Source organism: Orussus abietinus, unplaced genomic scaffold (assembly GCF_000612105.2).
Source record: "Orussus abietinus isolate OABI.00-Male unplaced genomic scaffold, Oabi_2.0 scaffold293, whole genome shotgun sequence".
Lineage (NCBI taxonomy): Eukaryota > Metazoa > Arthropoda > Insecta > Hymenoptera > Orussidae > Orussus > Orussus abietinus.
Genome location: NW_019394438.1, coordinates 28311 through 43263, shown reverse-complemented (window position 1 = coordinate 43263; position 14953 = coordinate 28311). Strand labels below are relative to the sequence as shown.

The 14953-nt window shown below is 36.0% G+C and overlaps 6 protein-coding genes across 9 annotated transcripts; 4 read left to right on the top strand and 2 right to left on the bottom strand.

The window, feature by feature from the left end:
- Positions 1-17: 17 nt before the first annotated feature.
- LOC105697106 (tetratricopeptide repeat protein 30A) lies at positions 18-5254 on the top strand. Of its 2 annotated transcripts, none has more exons than XM_023432366.1 (9): positions 18-63; positions 1303-1368; positions 1441-1779; positions 1841-1976; positions 2065-2229; positions 2301-2569; positions 4085-4492; positions 4557-4941; positions 5018-5254. In XM_023432366.1, the coding sequence occupies exons 3-9, from the start codon at positions 1531-1533 to the stop codon at positions 5155-5157; spliced, it is 1752 nt and encodes a 583-aa protein (XP_023288134.1). In that variant the 5' UTR covers positions 18-63; positions 1303-1368; positions 1441-1530; the 3' UTR covers positions 5158-5254. The 2 variants fall into 2 exon arrangements, with proteins under 2 accessions (XP_023288134.1, XP_012275555.1); XM_012420132.2 differs by lacking the exon at positions 18-63 and adding an exon at positions 368-965.
- On the bottom strand, positions 2625-3764 carry LOC105697114 (nucleolar protein of 40 kDa). Its single transcript, XM_023432368.1, has 2 exons — positions 3511-3764; positions 2625-3425 (listed from the first exon to the last, which is right to left on the bottom strand). Exons 1-2 carry the CDS (start codon positions 3625-3627, stop codon positions 2769-2771), a joined length of 774 nt encoding a protein of 257 aa, XP_023288136.1. The 5' UTR covers positions 3628-3764; the 3' UTR covers positions 2625-2768.
- A 266-nt stretch (positions 5255-5520) lies between the features above and the next one.
- Positions 5521-6569, top strand: LOC105697134 (26S proteasome non-ATPase regulatory subunit 9). Its single transcript, XM_012420185.2, has 4 exons — positions 5521-5654; positions 5788-5887; positions 5964-6148; positions 6217-6569. Exons 1-4 carry the CDS (start codon positions 5544-5546, stop codon positions 6442-6444), a joined length of 624 nt encoding a protein of 207 aa, XP_012275608.1. The 5' UTR covers positions 5521-5543; the 3' UTR covers positions 6445-6569.
- A 95-nt stretch (positions 6570-6664) lies between these two features.
- LOC105697135 lies at positions 6665-7550 on the top strand. The gene is made up of 3 exons (XM_012420186.2): positions 6665-6785; positions 6854-7198; positions 7280-7550. The coding sequence occupies exons 1-3, from the start codon at positions 6768-6770 to the stop codon at positions 7286-7288; spliced, it is 372 nt and encodes a 123-aa protein (XP_012275609.1). The 5' UTR covers positions 6665-6767; the 3' UTR covers positions 7289-7550.
- Positions 7551-7649: 99 nt separating this feature from the next.
- LOC105697133 (transmembrane emp24 domain-containing protein bai) lies at positions 7650-9791 on the bottom strand. Of its 2 annotated transcripts, XM_012420182.2 has the most exons (6): positions 9474-9791; positions 9106-9235; positions 8967-9037; positions 8851-8853; positions 8326-8452; positions 7650-8256 (listed from the first exon to the last, which is right to left on the bottom strand). In XM_012420182.2, exons 1-6 carry the CDS (start codon positions 9651-9653, stop codon positions 8135-8137), a joined length of 633 nt encoding a protein of 210 aa, XP_012275605.1. In that variant the 5' UTR covers positions 9654-9791; the 3' UTR covers positions 7650-8134. The 2 variants fall into 2 exon arrangements, with proteins under 2 accessions (XP_012275605.1, XP_012275606.1); XM_012420183.2 differs by lacking the exon at positions 8851-8853.
- LOC105697131 (helicase SKI2W) lies at positions 9777-14937 on the top strand. Of its 2 annotated transcripts, XM_012420180.1 has the most exons (12): positions 9777-9860; positions 10117-10289; positions 10365-10674; positions 10749-11397; positions 11469-11700; positions 11790-12043; positions 12123-12270; positions 12356-12637; positions 12731-13623; positions 13758-14116; positions 14309-14490; positions 14573-14937. In XM_012420180.1, the coding sequence occupies exons 2-12, from the start codon at positions 10263-10265 to the stop codon at positions 14900-14902; spliced, it is 3666 nt and encodes a 1221-aa protein (XP_012275603.1). In that variant the 5' UTR covers positions 9777-9860; positions 10117-10262; the 3' UTR covers positions 14903-14937. The 2 variants fall into 2 exon arrangements, with proteins under 2 accessions (XP_012275603.1, XP_023288129.1); XM_023432361.1 differs by lacking the exon at positions 9777-9860 and having other exon boundaries at positions 10083-10289.
- The last annotated feature ends 16 nt before the right edge of the window (positions 14938-14953 follow it).

Genomic DNA, 14953 nt, shown 5'->3' with positions numbered 1-14953 from the left:
AGGCTCAGTAAATTTGACAAGTGACAAACGACCGGATGTGCTCTATTTAGCACATAAATAAAAGTACATTTAACAGATATACGTCACTGGGAGGTGGCAAACATTTTTTTTTCAAGCAATTAAGTACTTCCTCGGTGTAATAATTAAAAAATATTTCAGAGTCTAATATTTGACGATTGATGGTCTATTAAAAATTAAAAAGATTACCGATCAGTCCTGACTTTCTGCGAACGACGCCGGGATTACAGACTCGCCGAAGCCACTCCAAATCCCACTCTACGTCGATATACGTGTAACCTAACATAATCTATCATAACCTTGGGATATTTTTAAGTCCTTTTTTCATCGAGTTTCGGCCGAGCTCGTGCGGAAGCGAGCAGCCTCGAGTGGAGGAGTGACCTTCTGGGCTTATCGGCAATTTTTTAATCAATCTCGTGACCTGACAAAATCGAAGTAGCTTTAACTCGTGAATAACACAAACCGAAAAATATTCTATACATTGTGTGTCATAATTTATTATAAAATAATTAAATCGAGGCATCGCGTCATCGTTTACACTTTAATGAAAGAGCGGCCAGACTTTAATCAGGATTTTCGGGTTTTGACGGCTTCATAGCGATTATAAATTTAATGAGGTCAGAAGAGCTTTGGGCTGTCCAAAAAAGTTAAGGGGCATTGGGGAAATAAGGAAGAATTAATGTATTGTAGTTTAAACGATTGTTGAGATATTGAGCGTTAACCTTTAAATAAGATGGCTGCAAGGACGTCAGCTGGTTGCCATGGCGACGAAATGGCGTCCTGTCAAAACAGTCCACGTGACTCGACTTGATTGTCGCCTCTGTTTTTTTATGTACTAACGTAAAAAAAGACTAATCACTCGGAAGTAAGCGGTCGCAAACATGAGTACCTTCGTACAAAATGTGCAGATCAGGGATGGAGAATACACGAAAACTATCTATACTATGGTATACAGGATAAAAATTAAAGATGACTATGTACATATGTAAACATGAAATTTACTTTCTTCAGATTACAAATTCTTATGTATTCAGGGTTTCAGTAATGTAAGAAAACTCAGACGGTACGAGTGAAGGTTGGAAAAGTAGAAACCTACCTCGGTTGAGAATGTTCATAATGTTCTGTCCGAGACATTTGTGTACGAGAACAAATTTACCAGTCTAGCAATTATACTTCTATGTGAATTTTCTTTTCACTCCTATTGTGCAGAGTGTTATCAATTACTCACTAACTGTGAAGTTATGTTACATATGAAATGGTTTATTGATTTAATCTTTTCTTCAGATTAAAGAACAGAGGTACACCGAGACGATCCAGATCTTGACAGCTCTTTTAAATACACACGCCAATGTATGTGCTTCGATACTAACATCGGTGGTAATATTGTTAGCACAGGATTGCTTATATTAAAGTATTTTACAGTCCCGGCCATGTTTATCTCTGCTGGCGCATTGCTACTTTTACACGCAAGACTTTGTTGCTGCTTCTGGTTGTTATGAAAAGTTGGTTCAAATGTGCCCCGAAGAAAATATATACAAACTTTATTACGCACAGTCACTGCATCAAGCATGTATGTTCCAAGAAGCTTGGGCAGTATGTAGTGGTATTGCTAACCAACCTGATTTGGAGCATAAAGTGAAAAAATTACAGGCAGCTATAAAGTACGGCCAAGAAGATACCGTAGCTGCAAAAAGTCTTATCGATCAATGTTCATCCGATGACGTCGATACAGAAGTAAATCTGGGATGTCTTCTGTACAAGGTGAAAAACTTTTGAGATCAATGATTTAATGTTCTGACTTCCTCTTGTCGTTATCTTTCAGGAAGAGCAGTATGAACAGGCCCTGAAAAAATTTTCTACGGCCTTACAGATATCTGGATTTAAACCACACTTATCATACAATGTTGCACTTTGCTATTATAAACAGAAAGAGTATGCCTTGTCACTAAAGCACATCGGTAGGTTATAAATATTTCATTTGCATAAAATTGCCTCTTTCATACTTAATAATTTATTAAGCATATAATTACCACATTATTGTTCCAGCGGATATCATTGAACAAGGTATAAGAGAGCATCCTGAATTAAGTGTAGGAATGACAACCGAAGGAATTGAAGTTCGGAGTGTAGGAAATACTTTAACATTGCATGAAACTGCTCTAACGGAAGCTTTTAACTTAAAGGCAGCTATTGAATATCAACTGAAGAATTGTAATTTTTTCATTATTTTACTTACGACGACTAAATGGTGGAACAAATTTGTAATAATCAAGTGGTTACAGATGAGGCAGCAAGAGAAGCATTGACAGATATGCCTCCACGCTCTGAAGAAGAATTAGATGCAGTTACTCTGCATAACCAAGCTCTGATCAACATGGACTCGAGTCCAAGTGAAGGCTTTGAAAAGCTACAATTTTTGCTTCAACAGAATCCATTTCCTCCTGAGACATTTGCTAATTTATTATTACTGTACTGCAAATACCAGTACTATGACTTAGCTGCTGATGTTTTAGCTGAGAATGTGCACTTGACTTACAAATATTTAACACCAGTAAGTAATAAGAGTTAAACATATTTTTTAATTCAGATAAAAAACAGCATTGACCAAGGTGAGAACTGTTATTTATTCTTAAAGTAATCAGCTATAAATTGAAAGTAAGCACGGGCTCTTTCTATGCGCTGCTAAGAATAATTGACTGGGATAAACAGTCCGTACACTGTCTTGTAAAGAAAGCTGCAACTGAGGTGAATTATGACTTAGACCTTGAATGCTTACATTTCTTGGAACGATCACGTTTATGAGTTTTGGTGTCATTGTTATCTACTTCACCGGTAGTTTCCCCATCACTGGAGGTACTACTGCGTCTTTTCTTCTTGTGCTTCTGTTCTTTAGAACGTTTTTTTTTCTGCTTCTTTTTTCTATCTTCCTGGTCGGATTCATCATCACTGTCGGTACTGGAATCTTTTACTTTGGATTTCTTTGACTTTTTCCTTTTCTTTAATTTCTTTTGTTTATGCTTCTTTTCGACATTCTCAGATTGCCGATCGGTTGAAATAATGGGAGGACTTTCTTCTTCCACTTCCGGTATCAACTCATATTTTTTCCCATCTGGACTCATGAAACAGTCCTTTGACAAATGTCCTGCTGTACCACATTTGGTACATGTAGTGTTTAAGACTGCCTGCAGTTCGATGACTTTCCTTTGAGTAGGGACTATAGATTTTCTCTTTTGTTCGTCTCTTTGTAATTGAACACCATTAGGATCTAAGTCCATTCCATTGCCTTGATTAACATGTTTCATAGACAACCCGATTTTTCCATCATCCCCCATGGAAATAACTTTACACCAGACACGGTCTCCACGTTGTAACACATCTGCTACGTCATCGACATGAGTCGTACTGACCTGAAGTAAATCAATAGTAACGTATTACTTTCATATTTACGAGTCTTTATAAATTTTCTATTTTTATTCATCTCCTGAACAGTACCTGCGATTTATGGACCAAACCCTGTTGCGAACATCCTGGAATTCTAATAAAGGCTCCATAATTTTGAACAGAGGCTACCTCTCCCAGAAAGATTTGATTCAGTCGAACACTACCCATGTTTCATAGAAATACATTACTGACTACGAACGCGCGAATTCACAAGATTAAAACACAACCGTTGCTTGTTGTGAATAATAATCTATAGTTAGCACTGTCACAAATGAGAAGAATGAAAACATTGCGTGGAATAGGTTAGGTTCGGTACAATACCGGGGAGCTTCAGTCCTGTATCTGGTTCAAAGATATAAGGCAGCTTAAGGGGCCCTCAGGATACAAGTTTCAAAAGATCTTTAAAATACAACCATTTTTGTTCATATTTCTGCCTGTAATTATGAAAATGGTCTATGTCATGTTTTTTGTGGAAAAATTAACTCCACACTATTGTAGTGGAATTTAAATATATGCAACACAAAATAAGGGATAAATTAATCTTTTCAGATTTTTTACTTAAACCACTCATAATTATGGACACGTTTATATTTTAGTTTACAAGATTTAAACGTTTTATTTTCAGTACTTGTACGACTTTTTGGATGCTCTCATTACGCAGCAAACATCTCCTGAGGAAGCATATAGAAAGTTTGATGATCTTGCGAACAAGCATACCGAAGCTCTGCGCAAGGCTACTAAACAAGTTCAGGAAGCAAGATTAAATCATGATGACAATGCTGTTAAAAAGGCTGTGAATGATTATGAAGATGCACTGGATAGATATGTGCCAGTCTTAATGGCTCAAGCTAAAATCTACTGGGAACTAGGAAATTATTTGCAAGTCGAGAAGATCTTCCGTAAGAGCGTTGAGTTCTGTAACGAGCATGAAATTTGGAAGTTGAATGTTGCGCACACTCTATTTATGCAAGAGAATAAATTTAAAGAGGCAACCGGTTTCTACGAACCCATAGTTAAAAAGAGATCCGATAATGTATGTAGAACATTTAAATCATATTTGGCATTGTTATTGATATAATTTTACTAACTTTTTGCAGATTTTGGAAGTGAGTGCTATAGTTTTAGCAAATCTGTGCGTCAGTTATATTATGACATCGAAGAATACTGAGGCTGAAGAATTAATGAAGAAGATTGAAAAAGAGGAAGAGACTATTTCGTTTGAAGAGCAGGATAAAAAATTGTTCCATTTATGTATTGTAAATTTAGTTATAGGAACCTTGTACTGCTCTAAAGGAAATTATGAATTTGGAATCTCTAGAGTGATGAAGAGCCTCGAGCCTTATAATAAGAAGTTAGGCACTGACACCTGGTTTTATACAAAAAGATGTTTCCTTTCGCTTCTCGAACAATTGGCTAAACAGTTAGTAGTTTTGAAAGACTCCATGATGCAAGAATGCGTGCAATTTTTGGAACATTGTGAAGGTATTCGCTAACAAAATTTATAACGTTTTATATTTCACGTAATTTAGATTCCTGTTTACAGTTTAATAATTTCCAGTTTATGGGAGAGATGTTCCAACAATTATCGAACAGCCATTTGATATACAAGACATTCCTATGGTACCTCAGGGAAGACAGACCGTTACTTACGAAGCTCGATACTTAAAAGCATTATTCTTAAAAATGCAAATGATGTAGTTCTGTAATAATTAATGCATTTTTATACGTACATATCTAATAAAGAAATAAGAAATACATATGGATATTCCATGAATTAGAATTGTTTCTAATGCGTTTTAATTCGTGCCTTAAAATTGTTGTAAAATACACATGTTATTGCACGACTTACAGTTACGTTTCCTATTAAATGTGTTATAATTATGAAATAAATTTGCATGCATTCTATAGATGGGGCATATTTATATTTATGATTTATTTGCGTTCAATGCGCATGCACACTTCCTCACTCTTACAAATGTGTGATGTCATCACGCATGCGTCAACACATTCTGATGTGACCGCCTTCTGATTGGCTACATTCGGTTAATCCGGACTAAAGGAATGATTCGGAAAGATTCGAAAAGATGGTGGTCGACATGGAGGTAGAGGAAGCAAAAGAGAATGTTTTAAAACTTATGAAGGAAAGGGATAAAATTGAAGCGGAATTGAAATCCATGAAAGACGCCCTGGATGCTGTAAGCATTAATATTATTATAATTTTAAGGCAAGATATTCGGCCAGTTCCTATAAAATGTCACGTTCCTTTTTTTTGGGATGTCTTGGTTTTATTGGAAGTTAATGTATTTATTTCATTATATATTCTTTCAGAATCATGTGGGAATGACAGAACCGCTGGTGGACCCAGATGGATTTCCAAGGCAAGATATTGACGTTTATCAGGTTCGGCATGCTCGTCACAAGATAATATGTAGGTTATCTTGATTAGTAACATTTAGAACATTTATGCGAACAGTCAATTCAGAGTGTCTTCGCTTCTATTGTAGGCCTGCAAAATGATTACAAAATTCTTATGCAGAAAATAGAAGAAGGTTTGCATAGAGTTCATGAACTGACAAGAAGCGAAGACGGTCCATCTCCTGCTTCAACGAATACCGTGCAAGAAGCGGTACTTTCCGAACCATTCCTTAAAGTGAATTTAGTGTCATCTGGTTCTCCAGCAGAGCTTGCGGTATGTATGTTTTCATGTAACATTTCATATTTGAAATAGAGCCGATTATAAAATTGTAAAATTTACAGGGAATACGAGTTGATGATTTAATTCTTGAATTTGGTTCCATCGATTCAAGAAATTTTAGGACCTTGAAAGATATTGGTGACCTGGTTGAGCACAGTCGATATAAAACCATCTTACTAAAAATCAAACGTGGCTACAATACTATCGTCTTATCGTTAATCCCTAGACCTTGGAGCGGTAATGGCCTTCTTGGTTGCAACGTGGTACCCTTGGAAGTCGTCGAAAGATAAAAATAGATTAATATAAATACTAACCGTTCTGTTCAAAAAGTTTTCTTTTAGATTTACTATTTCTATGGTTCAAAATAAATACATTTTTTAAACGATACATAAATATACATGATGTTCTACTTTGATATTTCTATTATGCATTCTAATTGTTCTCAATCCTTTGGTAATCCTTGAGAAATTATCTATGTGGCATTGAAACGCTATACTTTTAATCTGAACTGTAAGTTTATACTCCGATTATTTTAGAAAAATTCTGCCCTCGTAGTATAAAATCAGTCACAGCCCACGGCTCTACAAGTAGTTCCACAGAATTTTCCGTCACCATGTGCTTCTTAGCATTGGTAAGATGAAAACTTGTATTAATTAAGGTCTGATCTAGTTCTACAATTTGTACTTCAATTGGTTACAGACATTTTTTGGTTTGCTGCTAGCAACTTCCGTAATAACTTGTCAAGCTGGCACTATCGGTTACACTAATTCCATTCCTTGGACTCTTGTGTATACTACGTACCCAATTTATGATACTGAAACACTATCAGGGGTATGGAACGAAGGCCAACCTATAGATCTTTTGGGCAACATTAATCCTTTGACTCTAAATAACCAAGAAAAGACATGGAATTCTGATAACAATGTAGTGCACAATGAAACAACGGAACTAAATTCCTGGAATAACATTAATTTCTCTTCGAATAAAGCAAGAAATGTAGATACGGACCATTTACCTCAAAACGGACAGCAAGTCACTACTTATGTACGGAACTTATACATTTTTTAATTACTAAATTATGAGTTTATGTAATTGTCCTCATATATTTGTATATTTCATTTGCAGAGAAACTGACTCAAAGCACCATTTCTCAAGATAACTAATGTTAACAAAGTGTTTATTACAAATGGAATTCAACAGAAACTTATAAATGCTTATTATGCTGCAATTCATACACATAATGATATTGATAAGATGCATCGATAAGAATGTATTTTTTAAATAATGCTCTGTAGTGCGGCTTTATGAAATAAAAAATAAATATATTTAATGATTCAGTAACTTTTGTATGATTTATAATTCGATAACCACGGCAATCTTGAATTAGGCATAAAGATAAGGTTTCCTGCAGGAAGAAGGAAAAGGACTTAGTGCGAATTCTTTAACAATTTATAGTAAGACAAGCAGACCATTATCGGTATATATTAATATTTAATTTATAAAAATGTTCCCAGTATTATTAATCAAAATATCCATATACAGAGTACGAACTGAAAAATCGATTACAAGAATTACTATGATGGAAATTATACATCAGATAATTTTGCGTCCTTATTTTTAAAGCTGGCTTTTGACAGACTTTCCAAGATTCATTAAAACTTATTTAACAATTATTTATTCAAAAACAACTGAGTGACTCGACTTCTTACATAAATATATATAACTTAATTGGTTTTACAAATAGTGTCCTTACCAGTTTTTATTAAATCAATCAACTCACATACATTATAAAAGATTGGATGGTATGGTGAGAGAGATGGTGGAGTGTTTCTTTGTACAATACTCTCGATACAATGCATGATACCAGTTTTCACCTTGCAAAAATACTTTATCGTTTCCTTATATCTTGGATTCAATCGGTAAAGTCTTTGCAAAGTATTAGAAGACCTTGTTACAATGCCGTATGTAAATAGTCTTTATCTATTCTATAAGCTTTTTTGCTCTGAAGAAACGTCTTAAATAGATCACTTGCCAAGTAGCCAAACCTAGAAGGCAACCCATCGAAAGTATACTGAAGTAAAGGACTCGAGTATTCGTTGCCTCTGAAAGAAAGAAGTTTATCAATTTCTAAACTGTGATTGACTAAAAGATTAACATTTCATTTGTGTTACCGTTCGTGTCTCGCATATCTTCCTCATTCTTTCTCATTCTGACAAAATCTTGGACAATAGCTTCTGATAAATCTTCTAGGCGCTTCAATTCAACTTCTATTGGCTTTAACTTAGCCGCCTCACCGATCTAAAGAGTGTGCGTTAATATATAAATTCCTTATCTATTATGAATGATAAAAAATGTGTTTAGTTTTCACTGGAAAACCAGCTTTTACGGGAACTTCAAAAACAGAGAGTAAAATTAAATTTAAAAAGCAGACCGCAACAAAACATTACTTAAGCATACAATCTCCAAACATTGAATAATTTGAACACAACTCAGTGGCCATGCAGTTTTCTACTATAAAACTGTAAAAGACACTTTCATATTATTTTACACGATATCGTAATGGAACCAGGTCTTAAGTTGGTCATATTTTTTTTAGAAAAGTAAAAGTATATCTCAATAACCAGAAAATATAATTTACACAAAACAAGAATCATGCTACTAATACACCGATAGTAAAATAAAGGATTCCACTTTACCAGCTGCGCGCCCAAATAAGCCACATATAAAAGAGAAAATTGAGAAACGAGTGTGAGAATATATCTTGCAACATAGCTAATTTAAATTATCATTCTTATTTACTACCAAGACTTACGCCTTCATAGCTTTTAGCTTCTATGCCACGCTTTGTAATTAGAAGAACTTCTTGCTTTCTACCGCGTTGAACTGGAATACAACAGGTAATTATTCATCACATAACCAAACACGCTTAAACCTGACATTTTCATACGTACTACTCGGAACATGCGACGTAAAGCAAATTTCAAACGTATCCTGTGTTTCGGTAACAAAAGAAAATTTCAATAATTTCCCATGAGGTATATCTTCCTTCTGTGATAATATGTGGCCTCTAGAGTCTTTGACCTATGAAACGAGTGCAATTTCTCATTAACATTATATAGGATTAATTATTTTAAGAACTTTTACTACGGTAACATACAAAAAAGACATCAAATTCATTCTACAGGTAGTTAGTAAGTAACGGGATTTAATTTCCATCGTGAAATATAAATAAGGACATTCTGCGTGAGACGTTTCGCATTGCAGGTTAGCACACCTAACCTCAAACGTCTGCAAAACGAAGGACGACTAACGCATTTACCACATAGTTGACGTTTTGGCCAGGTGCTTCGGACACTTCGTATTCGCCGGTAACCAGGACATTAGCTTGGACCTCTTCTCTCAAGCATTTTTGAGAATTTGGCTCTAAATACCACATGATCCCATCCACATATGCGATCAGGAAGACCGCGGCAAACGCAGCGAGATTAACGGTCTTCATATTCGCAAGTGCGAGAACGGTGATTATATCGAATCACTGCGGAGAAAACCACACTCAGTCCTGAGAAAAGACCGACAAAAGTCAACACACGTTCATCAACATTGCGATGAGTTGGCAGCCATTGGGAATTTTCGGACATTGGTGAACTCCGGCGCTGTTGACGTATACGTCACGTCCGGATTTGTCTTCTCCTCCGAGCAACGACTGGTAAGGTCGGAGTTCTACTGAGTACGTAGGGTGTCACCCAGAACACGGCGCGTCAACGCGTCAATGATGAACCAATCAAAATTGCCACGTAAATGACGTAGAAAATAAGCATAGGTTTGATTGGTTAATTTTTGACGCGGGTTGAGTCTCTCTCTGTATGACACCTGACGCGCTCAATGAGACTCCGGGATCACTTCACGCAGAGATGAGCAGGTGCTGCTCCTGCTCATCTCTGCTTCACTTGAAATATTTTCAGATGGAGCTACTTACTCGATTCACACATTTGTAAGATTTATGCATGTGTTTGTGACATGATTTGGGGGGAAATTACAGGTTACATTCTGTCTGTAAATATTCAAGGGGGAATAGAAAAATTCGTGACACCAGAATTTCATTATAAATATGGAAGAGCATAATACATCTGTGGTGGTAAATTTATTATTATTCATTGAATTATAATTGTTAGTAGAAGTTAATGTAATTAATGTATTTAAAACATTATAGTTGCCGTTTGGTCCCCCACCAATTTTGCAAGATATTAAAGAGGAATTAAAAGGGTACATCGAATGTCCGGAGAGACTTCCGATTCATCAGATCGAAAATGTTCAGATTTACTGGCCTCGAGAGCCCGATGTGCTTTCGTTACTGGAGTTTGACTTAGCCCCAACTGGTACTACTTTGAAGTTTGATAGAGATCCTATGACGGGAAGTCTTGGCAAAATGCAAGAGGTTGCGTTACAAGGTGCAGGAGAAACCGTTCGGAATTCCGTGTCAATGACTCGAGCACCTGGACCTCCTACCGAAGGAGTCAGAGGTAAACTGAATATTGTTAATCTCTGCACTGTCACTACACTTTGTCTTTATTTTATTTATAAATTCTCTTGATAGGTAATGCCAATAATATACTGTTTCTACCGGGTGGCTTTGAGGAACCTAAGCCAATGGTTACCAATGTAACAAACGATATAGACTTTGAGAATAATTTAAGAACATTAGCCAAAGGGTTTAAATCAGGAATTGAATTTAAAAGCGACAACTGCACTCCGATCGGTGCAGCCGATCCGGCACCTAAGCTGTTAGAAATAGAGAAAATCAATGGAAAGTCTGAGTCAGTAAATTTAATGGACATGGTTCACGCTGAGGAGAGTTCTCTAGGATTATGGTCCATGCCATCGAATGAGACGAAACTTAATGCAGATAATTCTATTCCGGATGTTAAAGTCGATTTGAGTTCATTGAATAATATTACGGATTCAACAGTTGGATTTGACATACCTGTTCTAAATATAAGTCAACCAAGTAAAGCTCAACAAAAGGAGTGGGCAGAAGAAATAGACGTATCTGTCCCAGTTACTGATTTTGAAAAGAAAATTCCAGATCCAGCTTTTAAGTTTGACTATGAATTAGATACTTTTCAAAAACAAGCTATTATTAAGTTGGAAGAAGGCTGTAACGTGTTCGTGGCAGCTCACACTTCTGCTGGAAAAACCACTGTTGCTGAATATGCTATTGCATTAACTCAGAAACATATGACAAGGTAAATTATAAGACCATGTTCTACTTTTACCACATTCTACCTTCAAAATTAAGTTATCTGCAATCTTTTAGAGCAATATATACATCTCCCATAAAAGCACTTTCGAATCAGAAATATAGAGACTTTAAAGACAAATTTGAAAGTGTTGGATTAATAACCGGAGACTTACAAATTAATCAAACTGCATCTTGTCTTATAATGACTACGGAAATTTTGCAGTCAATGTTATACCATTCATCTGAAGTTCTTCGAGATTTGGAATATGTCATATTTGACGAGGTCCATTATATAAATAATCAAGATGTGAGTCATTCTAGTTTTAATATAATATTCGGTGTAATTTCTTTGAAAGTAGTTTTATTGCTAAATATTGACTCTTAATGTGGCAATAGCGTGGGCACGTTTGGGAAGAAGTCATCATTTTATTACCAGCAACTGTGAATATTGTAATGTTGTCTGCCACCGTTGCAAAACCATTAACGTTTGCACAATGGGTCGGACGAATAAAAGAAAGGAAAATGTACGTGATAACAACTTTAAAAAGACCTGTACCACTGCAACATTACTTGTACTACGGAAATGATGAAAAAACTAAAGACAATAGAGTTTTGGTTCTTGACTCCGATGGACCATTTTTATTAGATAAGTATGTCCCATTCTTTTCTGAAACATTTCATCGATGTAACTTGTTATTTACATGATTTTTCGTGAAAAATTGGTTACAGCTGGTATAAGGCAAAGACTGAAACCGATGCCCAAAATGCAGCAAAAGATAAACTGAAAAAGGGTCCTCGAGTAAATCCAAATTCACCACTTAATTTGAAAAATGATAAAAAACTATTGACGGTTTTCATAAAGCACCTTAAAGATAAGGTAATACATGCTTAGTGCAATAAATACCGTATTGTTCGAACCATAAACTATTTCAATGTCACACAGAAAACTATTGTTTCTGCAGCAAGAATTGCCTGTGGTAATATTCATATTGTCAAGGAATCGTTGTGACAAATACGCCGAGATGTTAAGGTCCATAAGTTACTTGACAGATCAGAGCGAAAGATTAAAGATCAATGCATACTTCTGCAAGTGTGTTAAAACATTAAGCCCATCCGATCAGAAATTGCCCCAAGTTCTGAATCTGCAACAACTTTTAAAATCTGGTATAGGCGTACATCACAGTGGAATACTTCCCATTTTGAAGGAAATTGTCGAGCTTCTGTTTCAAATGGGACTCGTAAAGGCAAGGAATTACATAGTATCACCTACCGGCAATAAATTTATAATTTTTACTACTTCAATTGATTATTCTAATAACATGTGATTTAATTTTTAGTTATTGTTTGCCACGGAAACTTTTGCAATGGGTGTCAACATGCCAGCTCGTACCGTAGTGTTCGATTCCATCAGAAAATTCGATGGAAATGAATTCCGAACACTGTCAGCCACGGAATACATTCAAATGGCAGGTCGAGCAGGTCGAAGAGGAAAGGATAAGACAGGAAATGTCATAATACTGTGTAAACCTGACGTGCCAGATTTCAGAAACCTGAAGACTATGATGTGCGAAGTTCCTCAGCCCCTGCAATCGCGATTCAAGATAACTTATTCAATGATTCTTAGTCTTAGAAGGGTCAGTGAATCCGTCACTGTGGAGGGAATGATGCGCAGATCTTTCAAGGAAACGGCAGTTAAGCGAGAGCAAAAATATAAAGACGAGCTAAGTAAAATAGAATCCGAGCTAGCCGATTTTCCGCCCTTGACTGACTCGCAGAAAGAACTGACTGAATTTTATGAGGTAGCCACAGATTATGTTACCGAATGGAAGACTTTGAGACCACACGTGATTCAGTGTAAGCAAGGTGCAAAATACATGACCGCAGGCAGAATTCTACTGATATCGTATAAGAAGCATTTTAGAAAGTTGGCTCTTCTACTTACCATTACTCCAAAGGATTATGATATCGAATATAAAGTCTTGGTTTTGAAAGACACAAGTGAAGCCCCGAGTAAAAATAACGAGTCGCAGAAGGGAGGAGACGTCGGTGTTACCTGGGACGAATTCATTGCTCTGACAAAAACTGAAGTATTTGTACCGGATGAAGCACCCCTCCACGAAGTTCTGAGCATAACTGCCGCAGATATATTGGAAATTACACAAAGCACCATTTCAATAGATTGCCGCATGATATTGAACGATTGGGAAAAACGCCAACTACCGAGGTTTAAGTATGTGCTTAAAAATGATAATACAATTAATGAATTTGACTGTTTACACACTGCAGTGTTTCTAAACTGCTTATAATATACTGCGGTTTTTATGACACATTTAATGTTATTGTGAAAATCATTATTTCTTTTAGGGATGATCCTCCAGGTCCAACCTGTCAAACAGCTATTCAGAACTTGCTGATGTTTTCTTTGAAAATAAGAGACCAGTCGAATTCTACGAGTTTTGTCAAACTCAACATTAGCCATCCAGACTTATTAGATCGATGTAAATATGCAGAAAGACTCAAGAAAAGATTGAGTACCATGAAATGTATCAAAGCCGCCAATTTCGAAATAGATTTTCAAGAAGTTTTTAAGCGAAAGCAACTCGAGAAATTGATGAATGATATTAGATTCAGGCTTAGCGACGAAAGTCTATTCCATTATAGTGATTACATGAACAGAGTACAGATCCTAAAGGATTTAAAATATATCGATGAAGATGATAGAGGTTAGTATGGATGATATTTCATTTGTCGGTTTTCTTATATTAACTCTTTGTCACTGAATCCTCAGATATTCTTGGCAAGGCTACCGTGCCTGCGGAAAATATGACCACAAAGAGTTAAAATATTTAAGAAGTTTTGTGTTCTTGCATAAATCGAGGTTATGTTTAATAATATGAACTCTTTATCTTTAATAGTATCTCTGAAAGGTAGGGTTGCCTTGGAAATGGGGACCCATGAATTACTGATAACCGAGTTGGTATTAAGGGCTGAACTAATAACATTGCAACCAGCTGAAATAGCAGCGCTTTTATCAGCGCTAATTTTCCAACAAAGAATCAACGTATCGCTTACAGAATTGACACCAACTTTAAAAGAGGTATCGTCTATTTTCGCTTATAAATATGTAAACTGTAAAAAGAGAATGATCTTGTACATTTCAAGAAACATTTATCGTTTAGGGTTGTAAAATTATGGAAGACATACAAAAAGAACTGGAGACGGTGGAACGTCGGAACAATGTTGAACCCATAGAGGCATTAAACTTTGGATTAGTAGAAGTTATATATCACTGGGCACGAGGTGTGGAGTTCGCTCAAATCAGGAAAAAGACTACTGTTCAAGAAGGAATCATCGTACGATGCATTCAACAACTGAATGAGACATTGCGCGATGTTAAAAATGCAGCCATTATTATAGGTGAATCAATTTTAAAAGAAAAGATGGAGGAAGCGTCCACTGCCATTAAACGAGACATCGTTTTTGCGGCCTCATTGTACACTCAAGATTAAGTCCTTACTTTACTGTATATTTATAATGCTTTGAGAGAACACGATGGAGAA

What these genes read in the sequence shown, in the direction of transcription:
- LOC105697106 (XM_012420132.2), top strand. Translation starts at nt 900, where the DNA reads ATGAGTACCTTCGTACAAAATGTGCAGATCAGGGATGGAGAATACACG. An exon ending in TGGGATGTCTTCTGTACAAG is followed by an intron (nt 1,780 to 1,840) that starts GTGAAAAACTTT and finishes GTTATCTTTCAG; the next exon opens with GAAGAGCAGTATGAACAGGC. An exon ending in CTTGTCACTAAAGCACATCG is followed by an intron (nt 1,977 to 2,064) that starts GTAGGTTATAAA and finishes TTATTGTTCCAG; the next exon opens with CGGATATCATTGAACAAGGT.
- LOC105697114 (XM_023432368.1), bottom strand. Translation starts at nt 3,627, where the DNA reads ATGGGTAGTGTTCGACTGAATCAAATCTTTCTGGGAGAGGTAGCCTCT. An exon ending in GTTTGGTCCATAAATCGCAG is followed by an intron (nt 3,426 to 3,510) that starts GTACTGTTCAGG and finishes GATTTACTTCAG; the next exon opens with GTCAGTACGACTCATGTCGA.
- LOC105697134 (XM_012420185.2), top strand. Translation starts at nt 5,544, where the DNA reads ATGGTGGTCGACATGGAGGTAGAGGAAGCAAAAGAGAATGTTTTAAAA. An exon ending in TGAAAGACGCCCTGGATGCT is followed by an intron (nt 5,655 to 5,787) that starts GTAAGCATTAAT and finishes ATATTCTTTCAG; the next exon opens with AATCATGTGGGAATGACAGA. An exon ending in GTTCTCCAGCAGAGCTTGCG is followed by an intron (nt 6,149 to 6,216) that starts GTATGTATGTTT and finishes TAAAATTTACAG; the next exon opens with GGAATACGAGTTGATGATTT.
- LOC105697133 (XM_012420182.2), bottom strand. Translation starts at nt 9,653, where the DNA reads ATGAAGACCGTTAATCTCGCTGCGTTTGCCGCGGTCTTCCTGATCGCA. An exon ending in TACGTCGCATGTTCCGAGTA is followed by an intron (nt 9,038 to 9,105) that starts GTACGTATGAAA and finishes GTTGTATTCCAG; the next exon opens with TTCAACGCGGTAGAAAGCAA. An exon ending in AGATATGCGAGACACGAACG is followed by an intron (nt 8,257 to 8,325) that starts GTAACACAAATG and finishes TCTTTCTTTCAG; the next exon opens with AGGCAACGAATACTCGAGTC.
- LOC105697131 (XM_012420180.1), top strand. Translation starts at nt 10,263, where the DNA reads ATGGAAGAGCATAATACATCTGTGGTG. An exon ending in AGCATAATACATCTGTGGTG is followed by an intron (nt 10,290 to 10,364) that starts GTAAATTTATTA and finishes AAAACATTATAG; the next exon opens with TTGCCGTTTGGTCCCCCACC. An exon ending in GGACCATTTTTATTAGATAA is followed by an intron (nt 12,044 to 12,122) that starts GTATGTCCCATT and finishes AATTGGTTACAG; the next exon opens with CTGGTATAAGGCAAAGACTG.